Source organism: Caretta caretta, chromosome 17 (assembly GCF_965140235.1).
Source record: "Caretta caretta isolate rCarCar2 chromosome 17, rCarCar1.hap1, whole genome shotgun sequence".
In the NCBI taxonomy this organism is placed as follows: domain Eukaryota; kingdom Metazoa; phylum Chordata; order Testudines; family Cheloniidae; genus Caretta; species Caretta caretta.
In genome coordinates, this window is record NC_134222.1 from 2,452,105 (window position 1) to 2,467,516 (window position 15,412).

At 51.6% G+C, this 15,412-nt stretch overlaps 2 protein-coding genes across 2 annotated transcripts in view; one reads left to right on the forward strand and one right to left on the reverse strand.

The window, feature by feature from the left end:
* Nucleotides 1-10,350, forward strand: part of TAOK1 (TAO kinase 1) — a 107,587-nt gene extending 97,237 nt beyond the window's left edge. Inside the window, exon 20 of the mRNA XM_048823761.2 lies at nucleotides 230-10,350. Within this exon, the coding sequence (XP_048679718.1) occupies nucleotides 230-691 (462 nt within the window). The 3' untranslated portion in view covers nucleotides 692-10,350. The remainder of the gene's footprint in view (nucleotides 1-229) is intronic.
* On the reverse strand, nucleotides 10,257-15,133 carry ABHD15 (abhydrolase domain containing 15). Its single transcript, XM_048823772.2, has 2 exons — nucleotides 13,810-15,133; nucleotides 10,257-11,361 (listed from the first exon to the last, which is right to left on the reverse strand). Exons 1-2 carry the CDS (start codon nucleotides 14,646-14,648, stop codon nucleotides 10,863-10,865), a joined length of 1,338 nt encoding a protein of 445 aa, XP_048679729.2. The 5' UTR covers nucleotides 14,649-15,133; the 3' UTR covers nucleotides 10,257-10,862.
* Nucleotides 15,134-15,412: the final 279 nt, after the last annotated feature.

Consider the following 15,412-nt stretch of genomic DNA (forward strand, 5'->3'; position numbering starts at 1 on the left):
CCCCTCTCACTTTTTGGCGCCCAGGTCCACGTGTCCGAGAAACCCCAGATTGTTGTTTTGCATTCATAATGGAGAGTATGCCTCTGGCCCCTGCAGCTGATCTAGTCTTTGGCTGAACAGCAAGGCCAGGGATATGTAAACTCAGCCTTGCAATGAACCTGGTTGCGCTTGCTGTGTCTCTAAAGGTGTGCTGCTCCTACAGACTCCCTTTTCTCTTTCCTTCCCTCAGATTGAGGAGGAGATGCTGGCGTTGCAGAATGAGCGCACCGAACGGATACGAAGCCTGCTGGAGCGTCAAGCCCGCGAGATTGAAGCCTTTGATTCAGAAAGCATGAGGCTAGGTTTCAGTAACATGGTTCTGTCTAATCTCTCCCCCGAGGCGTTCAGCCACAGCTACCCGGGAGCTTCTGGCTGGTCCCACAATCCTACTGGGGGTGCGGGACCTCACTGGGGTCATCCCATGGGTGGCCCACCACAAGCTTGGGGCCATCCAATGCAAGGTGGACCCCAGCCATGGGGTCACCCCTCAGGGCCCATGCAAGGGGTACCTCGAGGTAGTGCTATAGGGGTCCGCAATAGCCCCCAGGCTCTGAGGCGGACTGCTTCTGGGGGACGGACGGAGCAGGGCATGAGCAGGAGCACAAGTGTTACTTCACAAATATCCAATGGTTCACACATGTCTTATACATAACTTAAACAGGAACTGCGGGTGGCAATTCCACCAGAGCTGTCTGCCAACAGAAACTGCCTACAGATACATCCCAGCAGCCTCCTCAGTGTGGGACTGCAGCGCGATGCTGGGTGACCATGGAGTATTGTATTCATTTTGTAAAGCACTCTGTTTTGTGTCTACTAACTGGGATGTCATAGTATTTGGCTGCAGGGTTTGTTTTTTTTAATTTTTATGTTTTGGGGGGGCCTGGGGAGGGGATCTAAGACATATATGCAACTAGTCAGAGAAGTTGGCTGTCGGTTATGGCATTGAAGCTGCACAAGGGCTCAGACTGCTTTAACCCCCCGCTCCCTATAGAGTGTTGGGAAGAGTTCAAACCTTCTCTAATCTCCAAACCTCTTACCAGCCACCTGAGCAGACCAGGTGGGCTGAAAATAAGTCATTACCTGGCGGAGAAGCAGCTGTGTTTTCTGCCCATTGTTTATCATGAAATTGGCCACATTTCTAGGTGTAGCCTCAGGAAGAGAGGAATTAAAGGAACTGTAGGTGAGGTAGAGGGGCAAGAGGAAAGGCTTTGCTTGCTGAGATGACAGGGATCAACACAGACCCTTGCCACCCAAGTGCACGCTCTCTATTGCACTATGAGGTGAGCTTTCTCCAAGGGCATAGGTTGGCTTCCTGGGCACCACACTGGTAGATGTGTGTGCGGGGGAGGGCTGGAAATGTTTAAAATCCAGCTTAGCATCTTTGCACTCCCCTGGCTGTGCTGGTGGCAGGGGTGTCATGCTTTGGAGGAGGTTGGGAAGAAGAGCATAAATAATAAAAGAACACTTGTATGGCTAATACTGTGACATCTCACCTTAGCTAAGCATCAGAATAATTCGTGGAGCCCTAAATAGTTCTTTTGCTCTGTTCTTCAGAAACCTTGGACTTACAGCCAATCAATCTGAAATGCCAGAGGTATTTTGAAAGATGCCATAGTCACAAAATGCCATTGATCGGGGTTTTCATTACTACACTGCGTACACCAGTTTATTACCTTTTGGCTTGTTGCAATTTCCTGTTTACATGTTGAGTGTAGCCAACTGTTTCAATGTTTAGTTGCCATAGTGTACCAGGAGGAGCTGAGCCAATGACTCTTTACCAGCTGCTGACTAACCTACATCACCACTGTAGATCTTGCTGCATGTGAGGCTCCTTTGTATTATTTTGGTTGCCGCAGTACTTTACAACTTTACAGGCCATTGAGACTTTGTGATCATTTGGCAGCATGTCACACCACATGTAGGAAGCACTATTTCCAGATGGCTCTTATCAGAGCTGCTGTACTACTGAAAGGGAGCAAAAGAGGTTGGGGAGTAAATTAAAAAAAATTAAATTAAAAAGGTCAGAGAGTCTGAAAATAAATGGAATGACTTTTGTGGCTATGTCTCAACCCTTAATGTGTTGTGAAAGACTAGTACCAGTGGTGGGGAGTTCTGGGCAGGTCAGCACCATGAGATTCAGATGAGAATAGGTGGATTAAGCTTGGTTTGCGGTAGAGATTTTCTTCCTGGGGACTGACCAGCCAGAGTTCTTTGTAAATTACTTGCCTTGCACACTAATCATCTTGAAGAAAACACTAGCTGCTAACTCTAGGATTTGCGTTTAACATGTTCGTAGGGCTCACAAGCAGGGTTTTCCGAATGTGTTTGTCCATGTGACATGTTTATATAGAAATACTCCAATGTGTCGCTGCTGTTCAGTTTTCTCAACAGTGTGACATTCTTTTGTTAACTAAATTAAAATCCACTCCAGATCCTTAACTCTTAGCCAATGTCTGGTGAATCCAAACTTCAGGATTTCCAGTGTCTCGGTATATCATATCACTCGGAACAAAGATGGACATGATACCAAAATACATTTGATTAACCCTTTGGCAGGGCCTGGTAGTATTAACCGTGTTCGCAGAAGTTTGGGATGAGGCGGTGAAGCCACTGGGGAATACGCCCGTTGGTTACCCTGTAGGACAGGTATGTTTGGGACAAAGATGAACTCTCTGACTTCTTATTCCCCTTGAGACGCATCTCTGTGTGGGATGGATGTTTTCTCTTCTAGCTGTTCTTTTGCATTAAAATGTTCAAATGAAATTAAGGAAAATCACCTTCATTTTCCTGTTTTAAGAAAAAAAAAAAAATCAAAAGCCAAACACCTATGTTGGATCTTACCACCTTGGGTTGGAGGGTGTATCCACAGCATGGTGCTAATATGCAATGTTTAGGGGTTCTCACCTACTCCTAATCCCAGACAGCAGCAGTGATGGAAACTGTACTTCACAATTCAGGGGTTTCATCCTTTTGCTTCTGTTATGGTTTGAATTTGGCCAAAGTCTCTGGCTTAAATTGAGCTACTTCAAGAAGAGTTCCCTCAAACCATCTCTTTGTGTAATGTAAAGCATGACTAAATGCTGGACCCAAATGATGTCTATCACATATTGGCTTTTTTGTTTCCAAAAAAAATTGTGTAGTAACCATTTTTACATGTATATCATGTGCAGACCTGGACTATTCCAATGAGTTAATATTTTAATTAAAATAGTTTGCAAAAACTGATTCAGATCAACTGGTATAAATGTGTGTCTCTGTGTGTACATGTGGGGAACAGAACCTACCTTCCGAATGAGTTTGATCTCAAGAGTTGTTTCCCAATTACTCAGTTGTTGTAATCTGTGGGAATTGCTTCATATTGTGTAGTGGAGGTATATGAGGTAAATTAGTGTATATATAATGTGATCTGTTATAGATATCATATATATCACATTCAAAGCTTTGTGACATATATGTATAAATATAAAATCAAAATATTCCAGAGACGCAAACGCTTTCTGAATCAGTTTGCAAACTCCATTTTAAAAAAATTAAAACTAAGTACTTCACACTGTACTATACCCTCTCACTCACGCTGCCGTGCTGTACTGTACCCTCCCACCCACTCACGCCCCTGCGCTGAACTGTAGCCTCCCTCCCTCCCACGCCGCTGTGCTGTACTGTACCCTCCCTCCCACGCCGCCGCGCTGTACTGAACCCTCCCTCCCTCCCTCTCACGCCGCCGCGCTGTACTGAACCCTCCCTCCCACGCTGCCGTGCTGTACTGAACCCTCCCTCCCACGCCGCCGCACTGTACTGAACCCTCCCTCCCACGCCGCTGCGCTGTACTGTACCCTCCCTCCCACGCTGCTGCGCTGTACTGAACCCTCCCTCCCTCCCACGCCGCCGCACTGTACTGAACCCTCCCTCCCTCCCTCCCACGCCGCCGCGTTGTACTGAACCCTCCCTCCCACGCCGCCGCGCTGTACTGAACCCTCCCTCCCTCCCACGCCGCCGCGTTGTACTGAACCCTCCCTCCCTCCCACGCTGCCGCGCTGTACTGAACCCTCCCTCCCTCCCACGCCGCCGCGTTGTACTGAACCCTCCCTCCCTCCCACGCTGCCGCGCTGTACTGAACCCTCCCTCCCACGCCGCCGCGTTGTACTGAACCCTCCCTCCCTCCCACGCCGCCGCGCTGTACTGAACCCTCCCTCCCTCCCACGCCGCCGCGTTGTACTGAACCCTCCCTCCCTCCCACACTGCCGCACTGTACTGAACCCTCCCTCCCTCCCACGCCGCCGCGCTGTACTGAACCCTCCCTCCCACGCCGCCGCGCTGTACTGAACCCTCCCTCCCACGCTCCAACCAGGGCTTTAAAAATACTGTTGTTTGTAAATTGTGAAAACTACTCCCAGTGTCTCAGCAAGATGCTAGTTTTCCATCTTCTATGTGAGGATTAACACTGGGAAAATGTCTCTGTGTATATTACTTTACAATTTTTATGACAGTATTTTAAAATACTGGTGCCAGCTTGACACCTACCGTATATTATTCTGTGTGTTTGTTTTTTTCCCCTTTGCAGAGACCTTAAATTTTAGTCCAGAGGTGCAATAGCAGGAGAGTTGGCATTTTTCACCTCTTTAATCATATTAGACTTCTTTTGATTTTGTTAATTAAAATCAGTGCAAGGGACCTTTGTTTGTTGTGGTGTCTGGAAAACAGAGGCCACCTCTCCCTTCCCCATTGAATGTTGTGCACTTAATTCCTTGGACACAACACTGGAACTTTCACCTGCATTCAGTCTAACCTGTAAACTACAAAGGGGATGAAAACCAAACACGGGACCGTGCAGTAACAAAGCATTGAACGGGGAAGTCCCCGTGGACATTTCTTATCTACAAGTCCTGCCTTGGGGCAGACTAGAGCTGCTGTACTTTCAGTACATCCTCAGTTCATTGTCAGTCCAGTGCACAGAGTACATGGTGCTGGATACTGGAATAATACTGCTTATTCTCACAAAGGGGAAAATGGCCTGTTGAACTCAAAACCTTGATCCTGTCCACTCTTCGTTGGCGAAAATAAATTGTATTATATCAGTACCTACTGTTACTCTGTTACATACGCACCTCTCTCTGGAGAGAGATCTAATACGATCTCCTTTGTATCTGTTTATATACTCTCTGTGTGTGCACACAACTCGTGCTCTGCGTTTCTGTCAGGGCACTTAGCAGTCCCTCAGCTGATAAGCGGACAGGACAGTTTGTTCAGCAGGGCTGTGTTAGGGGGAGGATGTGAGCAGAAGTGCACAAGGGTTGAATGGAGTGGGCAAGCCCTGGTTTAAATCCTGCCCTGTGTTTTGCAGGCTGTTGGAGGGTTCTGTAGCTGCTGCGGGCGTGTGAAAGGAGGGACGAGCGCTCATGAAGGGTACGGCACAGTTAGAAGGCAACGGAGAAAGCAGGGTTGCGTAGCACTATGGAGGTGGCATGGAGAGCTGCTGGTGCTGTTCGACGTATGCTTGGAGTCAGTGTGCTGGGAGGAAAGGCGGCGGTACATAAGAGTGAAATGCGCCACAGGCTGAGCTCAGAATCCCTAGGGGTGGTTCATCTCAAAAGATCACAAACCCCGTATAGTCTTCATTAACCTTCTACATTTCTGGTTCAGCTGCCACTAACTATAAACACTGCTCTCTGCACCTTTATTGTTGTTTCATGTGCATTAAGCTAAGGCCAAAACATAAGATAAAACTGTGAAGTTACTTCTTATTAGCTCCATTCTTTATCCTTCTCCTCACCCATTCCTTCCAGAGCATGGGCACATGTCTCTAAGTCTGGTTCCCCACAAGCAGTGGACAGTGTGATGGGAACAACATCATTGTCTTCCTTGATGCCAGTTCTGTGTGCCCATGTAACGCTGCAGGCTTCTGAGTGATGGGGTAACAGCTGGACAGAGACAGCCCTTAGAACCTGATGTTCTAGGCCTGGAAACCTTATGCAGAGTCCTGGCATCTCTCCTCCCCACCCCACCCACCCTTGGATAGCAGTGAGGCTTCTGGCAGTTTGGGGAGAGGTGGTCTGTTCATGCATGTGTCAGGTCAGAGTTGCACATATGAAGGGCATCTCCTTTGTTAGTGGGAGGTGTTCCTGCAGTCTCAGACCTCGCTAGCGTAACAGCATGCCACGCATAAGGTGTGTCTTCCTCTTGGTGTGTGTGGATGCTCATGGCAGTGGTGTGTACATACCAAAGGGAAACCCCCAAACAACTGTTCTTGTGGGTTATAGTTACTCTCAGCAGTGTGGTTGCTTTGAAAGCAGGTTTGTAACCTTTTTCAGTGTCTCCAACAAGCTTTTGGCTTCCCTAAACTGTCAGCAGGAGTGTCTGTTCTTTTAAAACTGTCTATGCTCCTGGTTTAAAAACCATGGGACGGTTCCAGTCCCGCACTCCCCTAGACTCCAGTCAGATTGTGAGCTTAGAAGTGGGTTTTGTGTCCTTAAGAAAGGTTGGTGCCCGTAGCAAGAATTTGGGATTGACGTGTGTCTTGCTGTGTTCATTTGAGTTTGCACTGTCCGGATTCATTTCCGTAGGAGCCAGTGAAGAAATGTTTGCGAGACTGTGCTTAGGGGTGCAGGGGGCTGTCAGATCTGGGAAGAAGCCAGCTGACTTAATGGTTTTATTAAAACATTACTCCAAAAGAGAGACGGATACAGATAACCCTGATTCCTGTTGTGTAACAGAACTCAACCAGTTGGGCCTGTCAGGGTCACTCACATGCCTGGGATACCCCGTTCTCAACCCTTGGCTAAATGCTGGAGGAAGAAAGCCTGGCTCAGCTAGAGAGGGCTGGGTAAATAACGCATACAGCAGCAGCAAACAAGCAGCTGGCCCAAGCTGTGGGCCTCTGAATGCTTGTGCTTTTGGAGGTACATTTACCCACCTATCTGCCATCTAGCCATGTTCTGTAATTCCAGGGTTAGCCCCTCTGAATACACACGCTCGGTCTGGAGGTCTGGAGGTGGTCTGCCAACGAGAGATGGGCGTTCCACCACACAATGTGCACAAAATCAGGGGTATCTCCTGTCCCCTGACTTACCGCTCCCGGTACGGGTACCTCAGAACATGCACCGTTCGCATTTTCACTGGCAATTGGTTTAATGATTGTGAGTGAAAATATTGTAATTATCTGTAAATATGTAGTTAACAAATTGACCTAGTTCCTGTATTTTTTAAGTTTTTGTACTAAAGTTTATAGATACAGTATGTGCCACCTAGAGAGGAGCTACTGTCATTGCCAGCTGTAGCCCAGCCTGCATTTAACCCCTTAAATCGCCTGTGTGACACTAAGGATTCATGCTGAAATATTGTAAGGGCTGGGGGGAGTTAAGGGGGAATAATGACTTAATTTGCTGTCCAGGTGGAAATGCTTCTGGAACTAACAAAACATGATTGATCCATATCTTTTATATTCACCATTTAAGTTGGGTCCCCTGGGTTTTAGATGCGTGTATGCAAAACCTCTGCCCTTTCAGTCTAAATGCAAAGTGCGGTGATGTGGACAGTGCAAAGGACAGAAGTGTTGGCTTGGAGCTTTTTCTGGGGCCGAAACTCACATAAACTAAGCCAAATTTCTCGCTATCCCTTTCAACAGCACCCTTTTCTCTTACTTACAGAATTGTACAGAAAATACATATTCCCCCCACCCCCTGAACGTGTTTTGATGTCAGGATAATCTAAAGAGCACGTAAACCGTTGAAGAAGAAATTAATTTTATGGAGCTCGTTGCCTGCTTTTAGTGCCAGTATAACACATTTCTATGGCAACTCTGAGCTCAGCAGAGTTTGGAAATGAGCACACAGTTGTTAATGAACTGAAGTATGTAATCGCTGCTTTTGCATGGCTTGGCAGCAGTGTTAGATTAGGGCCACCTGAAAGCATTGGAGGCAAATTCTTGATTGGAAATGGTCATTTGCTTAAGTTTCCCTTGACTAAATGCATAGCCAAGGCATGGTGTGTGCTCCTAGAAATTGCATGTGGTCAAGGAATGGAATATGCAGAGGTGGGGGACAGTTTTCTGCTATCGAGCAGGCTCTCCTTGCAGACTGGTGGGTGTACTCCCACTGCCCTGCTTGCAGATGCTTATGTGGTTGAGATGTAGGCTACAGCTGGCTTGCATTGTACTTTTTGTTTTCAACACTCATTACTAAATTAGAGAGTCTTTTCCCTTGGATTGCATATGAATGAAATAATCTCACACACCTCACTTGTCCCACCTTCACTGAGTATCTCATAGTGTAAGCAAATCTGCAACCCTGGAATAGCTCTGAGAGCTAGAGGTCTACAAGAAAAGAGGGTTTCATGACCACTAGAGAGACCAGTCTTTGGAAGATGTTTGTTTCCCTGGAGGCTGTTGGGATGTGAAATCTTCAAGACACTGACAGGATCAAGGAAGGGAGGAAATGCAGAGATGGGGAGGCATGGATGGTGGGTGTGGTTTCTGGCAGTCAAAACCACCTGCTTCCTTTCTTCAACCTTCCTTTTTCTCCTAATCCCTCTCAGCTCTCACCTGAGCTTGCTTAGAAGAGGGATACTTTATCTGACCAAACCAACTGAAATGGGGGGTGGGTCTGATGTAAATAAATTAACACTAAAAATCAAATATAGTGCATACTACATAAACAAAAGGCTATACCGACTTGAAAATTGTAAATGCTGAAGTTTTTATTAACACTTGGGTTGCTAAAATTCCTATTTATGTTATTCCATGGAAATCATTAACCCATTTAAAACTTAAGGCGAACAGTTATGAAAATGCCAGATTGCCAGGAGGACTTTAGCTGTCAGAGCCCCTTTGGTTTCGTACACAAGAGAGGTAGCACAACTTGCATTAAGAAGGTAGGAGAAGGCTGTGTGAGGTGTGTATAGTGTATATTTTTAAAAATAGCTTGCTTGTATTGTGAAGACTTTAAAGATAAACTTGAGAATTCTAACATAACTATTAACAAATTTAACATAAGTTATCCCACTGGGTTCGGAGCGTCTTGAATGTATAATCTTTTTGTAACCCAGAATGATTTATTCTTCTACCAGTCAGCCAGACATCTTATTTATATGTTTAATTTTGTATATCAATTTTTCTTTTGTTTTCATGATTTCCAGCATGCGTCTGTTTGGTTGTTTGCACAAGTATTGTGTAAACTAAAAGAAATTTTAACTTGAACCTGGCATTTTTACTTTCTCGGATATTCTTCCTCCACACTTTTTGGGTGAACCTGGGGGGGTGTATTTTCCGTTTGCAGCTTCCGGGGGAATGCCTGGTCTTTTGCCAGTCATCTAAAATGCTCCACTGTCAGTTGCTTTAAAAGAAAATGAAAATGTCACCTTATCAGTCCTAGGCAGCGCACGGGGAGGAGGGCAAGTGCACACCTGTAGCAGCACAAACCTGCGTTTGGTTGCAAAACGAAGGCAAAGCTTGGCTTTAACTAGATAGCTGCAGAGCTCCCCTAAGTTCCATGTGTTCTCGCCACAGCCCTGACACAGGCACAGCTGCCATGACCTGCAGTGGGAGCTCTGCTGGCTTGAGGGCTGCTGCGGGTAGCCAGGTTCCCACAATGATAGTGGGAGTTAAAATAACTGTGTCCCTCTTGGCTGCCACCTGTGGGGTCATTGTTACACCCCTTGCTGTGTGCCTGCTAACGTGTGAGTGGGAAGAGGGATGCTCACAGACACCAATTAATGTGTTTGCTCCCCTCCTCCCTCTCTCCCCCCACCGTTTCCCTAACAACCTTCAGCTCGTGACCAAGAACTCTTCCCCAAGGCCCCAGCCTCTGTCCTTGGCCAGTAGAGGGCTCATTCATTCTGGGGCATCGGGAGTGGAGGTGTAAACACGGCTTTAACAAAGCAAGGCCAGGAGCCGGGCATCACTTTATCATGGGTGGTGCTGCGCACGCCGTTATACTGAATAGAGGCCTGAGACTTCCAGGCCCAATTCCTACAGGGATGGATCACCAAGGGTTAAAACAGCTGTTTGCACCAGCTGGGATGGGTGAGTCTAAAGGTGTGCATTTTCCTTTTGGTAGAAAAGGCCACAAGCACTAACTGATAAGGCTTCTTGTACAGTATATTGTCAGTATTCCGGTATCCTTCCGGTTCACCATACATTAGCGCTCATATATAACCTGTATTAATTGTATAGATTGTGCATTTAAAGCTGTTACCGAGTTGTCAGAAAATAAGAGAAGAGAAAATAAGGTCGTATGTAATATTTTGTTTGTAAGTATCCTTTGTAACAGAGCAAAGGAAATGTTAAAAAATCAACTGTAATAAAGTAATTTTAGTACATGGAGCGTCTGCTGCAGGTTTTGAAAGGTGAGGAGAGGAGGAGAGCGCCTGAGGATCAGGGTGTGGGCTTCGCATCTCCCATGAACGCTGTTCCTTCAGCAGCACGGCGCCCTCCCATGGTAGGGGCCCAATGAGATTGCTTTGACCCGGGGGCACTTTCCCATCCCAGCACACTCAGGCTGGTCGCTGGGAAGTGTGTGCTCGTGGAGTTTCATAGGCAGAAGGGGAGGATCAGTTAGCCATGCCCAGCCCTGAGAGTACGCAGCCTGGGCCATTTCCAGTGTGGTGGGAACACACCAGTCATGTCAGCCCCATGGGCTTTCGACGGTCTGCTCCTGTGGGGAGGGGACGGTAGGGCCTTTGTGTGCAGCGCCTGCCATCCTGGTGTGAGCGCGCAAGAGGGCTGGGGAAGGCTGTGCAACGGGGGGGTGACTGTACAGCGCTGCATGGCCCTTGGACAGCCTCTCCTAGGGACGCTATGCAGAGGTGCTAGTCGCAGCACCTGTCCGGCGCTACCTGGTGTAGGACCTCTGCCAGCTGAAGATCTCCTGGAGGTGGCAGGCAGCGGAGGATGCCTCTCTCTTCTGCAGGACACTCCTCCTGCACCGGTGCAGCCCCTTCAGCCTCTCCTCCGCCCGGAAGAACTCCGCGACGGCCATGAAGTACTCCAGCGTCATCCCGTGGCTCCAGGAGCAGGGTCCCTCCCTCAGGAAGCCGCAGTGCCCGCCGTGCGGCGTCAGCAGCAGGAAGAAATAGGGGCTGCTGTGGAAGAGCTCCATGGGGAGAGTGCTGGCCGGGGGTCCCCGGACGGGGTCGTCGGCGCTGCAGATGCACAGCACTGGGACGGCTGCCTCATCCGCATCCCGGAGGGGCTCGTTGCGATCCCAGTAAGCATCCCAGGTGACGGGGTGCTTCTTGGTCTGGCAGAAGAGGGTTTCCTCGAATTCCCGGAGTGAGCGGCTCCTGAACAGCCTGCCCATCTCCACCGCCTCTGCCAGCGCGGTGGCATACCTAGGAGGGACAAAGGCAACAGGCCAGGGCACGGCTCACATGGAGTGGCTGTGTCCTTCTCATTCACCAGAACATCGCTGCCCCCTGCTGGATGCTCTCAGATTTCTCAAGTGTTTCACGCTGGAGACGCATGTCCAACGGCTGCCATAGCTGGCTAGTGGCACTGCCCTGCAGCGGTTCTGGGGTAAGAGCTCCTGAATCCTACCTCCAGTGCCTAATCTGTGTGGCTTAGTGGGGGCCTGAAGCAACAACATGACAGGGGTGCTAGATACCATGGTGATGGGCATGTTACAAATGCCTGGCTGGGCCATGGTGTTCGTGTGCATCCGCCCCTGTGTTTGTGACACACTCAGTCTGCATAAGGTCTCTGAACTCCTCTCTGTATCCTCCCTGGGCCCCAACCGGGGGAGCTGGGTGCAGCTGGGTCCAGGGTGCCCTGCTTCTAGCCCATGCCACCCAAACCTACAGCCAGTTAGTGCCGCAGGTGCATGTGGCCATTTAATGCCTCTGCTTTTGCAGTCCCTGCCCGTTCAGATCGGAAGGGCCCCACGGCAGCTGTTGTTGGGGCAGGGGTGGCCTGGGGGCTCTGTGGGTCCAGCCCTTCCCTGCTGCAGGAAAGGAGGGGGCGTTGCTCTGCAGTTTCTCGCTCGTTTGTCATTTTGGTCACTTGGGTTGGAAACCATAGTGACAAGGAGAATCTTAGCACCTGGCCTCCCGTACATGGCTCTGGTTTCCATGCCAGCAGGCTGAGGCTGCTGCAGCATGAGAGTGTGGGACATGGAGAGCGGGCAGGCGGGCCAAGCTGTGTGTGAGGAACCCCGCCACCGCCCCAGCTGAGTATGGTATCCAACGCGCTACCCCTAAGGGCAGGGCATCCCTGGCTCTCCAGCTGCCCGTGGCAATGGAGCCCTGTCCAGTCCCTGGCTCCCGCATGCAGAGCATGGGACAAGGGACTCCGTGCAACCCAGAACGATAACCATCCAATTCAGGAGCACGAGTGTCCCCCTGCCTCTGGGCTGGGCTCCTGCGCATGGCTTTCTCCCTCCCCAGGGAGTGGTGACTTTCCTTCCTTCCCCCAAGAAGGTGCCCCTTTGGAGCGGGCCCAATGGCCTCCCTAGCACCCCCTGAGGTAGCACCCGGCGCCGTTGGACTTCTCCATATTCCTGGAATTGTCCATTGATGGTTCCCAGGCTGCATTGTAGCTGGGGCTCTTCCTCAGAGCAGACGGGGGGGGGGGGCACTTAAGGAAATGAGGTGCAGACAGGCAGCATCAGCCCCAATCAGGTGCCCCCAGTAGCAGACTGGCCAAGGGGAGCCGTGAGGTTCAGCGGGGTCCTGCTGCCATTCGGAAGCTGTTTGCCTTGACTCTGCTAGAAGGGAGGATTTTGAGATGGCATGGCTGCCCTTCCGCAGCACGTCCAGGGCCTGCTCTACACACAGTCTCCCCAGATAACTCAGTTGGGGTGTCACTCTGGTAACAGCCCTGGGGTGGACACAGTTCTAGAGGGGTCAAGGGGGCTTACACCTGTGTAGCTTATTCTCCTCCCCTATGGGACTAGCCGGGCTGCTGCAAAGCACCTTTATACCAGTGTAGCCAGTCCCACAGGCGGGGCCGGTACTGCTGTACCAGTACAGTCCATCATACACCAGCTTGGTGCCAGGAGCCCTCAGCGGGGCTGGGCTGAGCAGTTTACCCCAGGGCAGATCCATCTGAGTGGTGGTTTCTGGGCGGAGACATAAAACTTCAGCAGAACTATTTCAAACTCCGGCAGGCTGGTGGGTGTTGGCTTGGGACTAGCTGAGGCAGTGAACTTAGCTTCCCTTGCTGCCCGGCTCCAGGGAGTTTTGACTGAAGGTTTTAAATTGGGTCTGGGGCATTTCTAATGTGCCCGTCAGCACTGGAACAAGGTGACTTTGCTTTCAACAATTCCCCCAACACTCACCTGCAGGGGCTGTCAGCTGGCCCTGCCTCGCTGGCTCCTCGCAGTGCCGCGAGACGGGCTGCCCTCCGTGCTCAGAGGAGCGAGTGTTGCTGGTGAGCTGCTCTCATCTGTTGGGCCTTGCGGCTCCCGCCTGCGCGCTCCCTGCTCTCTCCAGCTACCTGCGCAGCCTCTGCACGTCTTATCCCCTCACCCACGGGCTCCGTAGCCACCCGATCCAGCCAGGCGCAAGTTAATGTGGTTGTGAAAGTGCAGGCTGGTGCCAAGCAAGTTTCCCATGTGCTGACCTGCTGGTGCCCCTCAAGCCTGATCTGCAGCCCCTTGTTACCCCACCCCTGGGATCCTCAAATCTACCCCGAGCCTGCCCTACGCCACCCCTGCCCGCCACCCCAGCTCTGCCAAAGAACTTTGTCCCTGTTCTGTCCGCCCCACTGCCCTGCACTCCTGCCACCTCAGTCTGAAGAAGTGCAGCCAAGAGGGCAGGGGAGGGGCTTGGGAAAGTACCCACCTGCTGAGGCCTCGTTTCTGGTGCAGCAGCAGACTCCACTCATACAGCCAGGGGCACCCGGTCTCCAACCACTCCTGGCACCTGAACACAGGCGAGATGCAAGCTGCTGCAGCCAGGTAGCTGGAGGAGCCGCACTCCCCCAGGTAGGAGAGGAGCAGGCCGGAGCCCGAGCCCTCACTCACGGCACAGAGCGAGGAACCCGGCTGCCGCACACGGATGTATGTCACCGCCTCCTTGAGGTCGCCTGGGTCCCCGAAGGCCTGCAGCTTCAGGCTGGCAAGCGGGCTGCCGTTGTGCCCCCTACGGTTGAAGATGACGGGCTTGTAGCCCTGCTCCAGGGCCAGCAGGCAGAGGTGCAGGATGCCCCTGGTGACCTTGCCAGAGGCATTGGGGAGGACAAGCAGTACCGGGGCGATGCCAAAGGCAGTGGTCGCTCTACTCCGCTTGCCGGCACCACGGGGCCCCAGGACCCAGTCCAGGGCTACCAGGCCCCCATCGGCCAGCTGCAGGAGCTCCCGGGCCAGCTCCGGCTGGTGGGCAGCGGGGAAGAGGAGCTGGAACATGGTCTGGAGCTGAGGCCAAGTCCTCCACAGCCAGCGCCCGCTCTGCAGGGCAGCGCCCCGCTGTAGGCTCCTCAGCAGGCTCTGGGCCAGGGCCGAGGGTTTGCAGATGAGCCTGCAGTGCCCTGCCCCGGGCCCCTCCTCCCTAATGACATCGTCCCCATCTTCTTCCTCGCCTGCACCCGCCGGCTCCCGGCCTGGCCCCCAGAGCTCCCTGGCTAGGAGGCAGAGAAGGGCTAAAGCCAAGGCCCCGGCCGCAAGGCTCCCTAGTGCCAGCATCAGGTGCCTCTCCCGGCTGGGGAAGAAGTGTCTCCCGGAGCCCCCCTGCGTGGGCTCTGCATCAGCCCCCCTCGTTACTTAGCAAATAATGGATTTGTTTGAGGGCGAGTGTGCTGATTGGATGGGGGTTGTGCAAGCGTTAACCCTTCCCCTGCCAGGCGCTCTCCCCAGGGCCCTGGCTAGCTGCCTTGAGGATCCTGCCTCTTTCCACCCCAGCTGTGGCTAGCAGAGAGCTTGCCCCATTCTCCTGCTCGGCCCCTGCTCCTCATGCAGGGAACGAGCGGCTCCGGTCCTGGGGTGGGTGAGCGCCATGCACAGCTGTTACTGGAGCCCTGGAGGTGTCAGCACTCTGCCCGCCCGGCAGCAGAGGATGGGGCTCATGCAGGAGTAACCAGACCAAGTGCATTGACCGGGCCACACTGGAGTTCAGGTGAGATGAGCGCATGGCTCTTGTAGCCTAACCTACTGCTGGCCTGCCGCTGTATTGCCCCACGGCCCAGCTGCGGGGGGAGGGTGGGGGTTCTCATGGAGAGGTCTAGGCTGCTGGGAATTTTCCATAGCCAAGCACTCTGCCCCATGTGACTGGCACAGAAATGGAGCCATTATACCCTGCACCTGCCCTTGTGGGCCCCTGAGCACCATGGCCACTCCCACCACCACACACCCCACGGGAGGAGGGGCAGGCCCTTGTTCCTGGGTGTGCTTTACGGCCCCGCTCCTGCACTGTCGGTAGGGGACTTTGCAGGGTCAGGTTGCAAACCTGC

Bases quoted from the DNA above. Each gene is read 5' to 3' on its own strand.
- ABHD15 (XM_048823772.2), bottom strand. From the start codon at position 14,648: ATGCTGGCACTAGGGAGCCTTGCGGCCGGGGCCTTGGCTTTAGCCCTT. The intron at 11,362-13,809 runs GTGGGTACTTTC...TGTCCCTCCTAG, and splicing joins CAGAAACGAGGCCTCAGCAG to GTATGCCACCGCGCTGGCAG.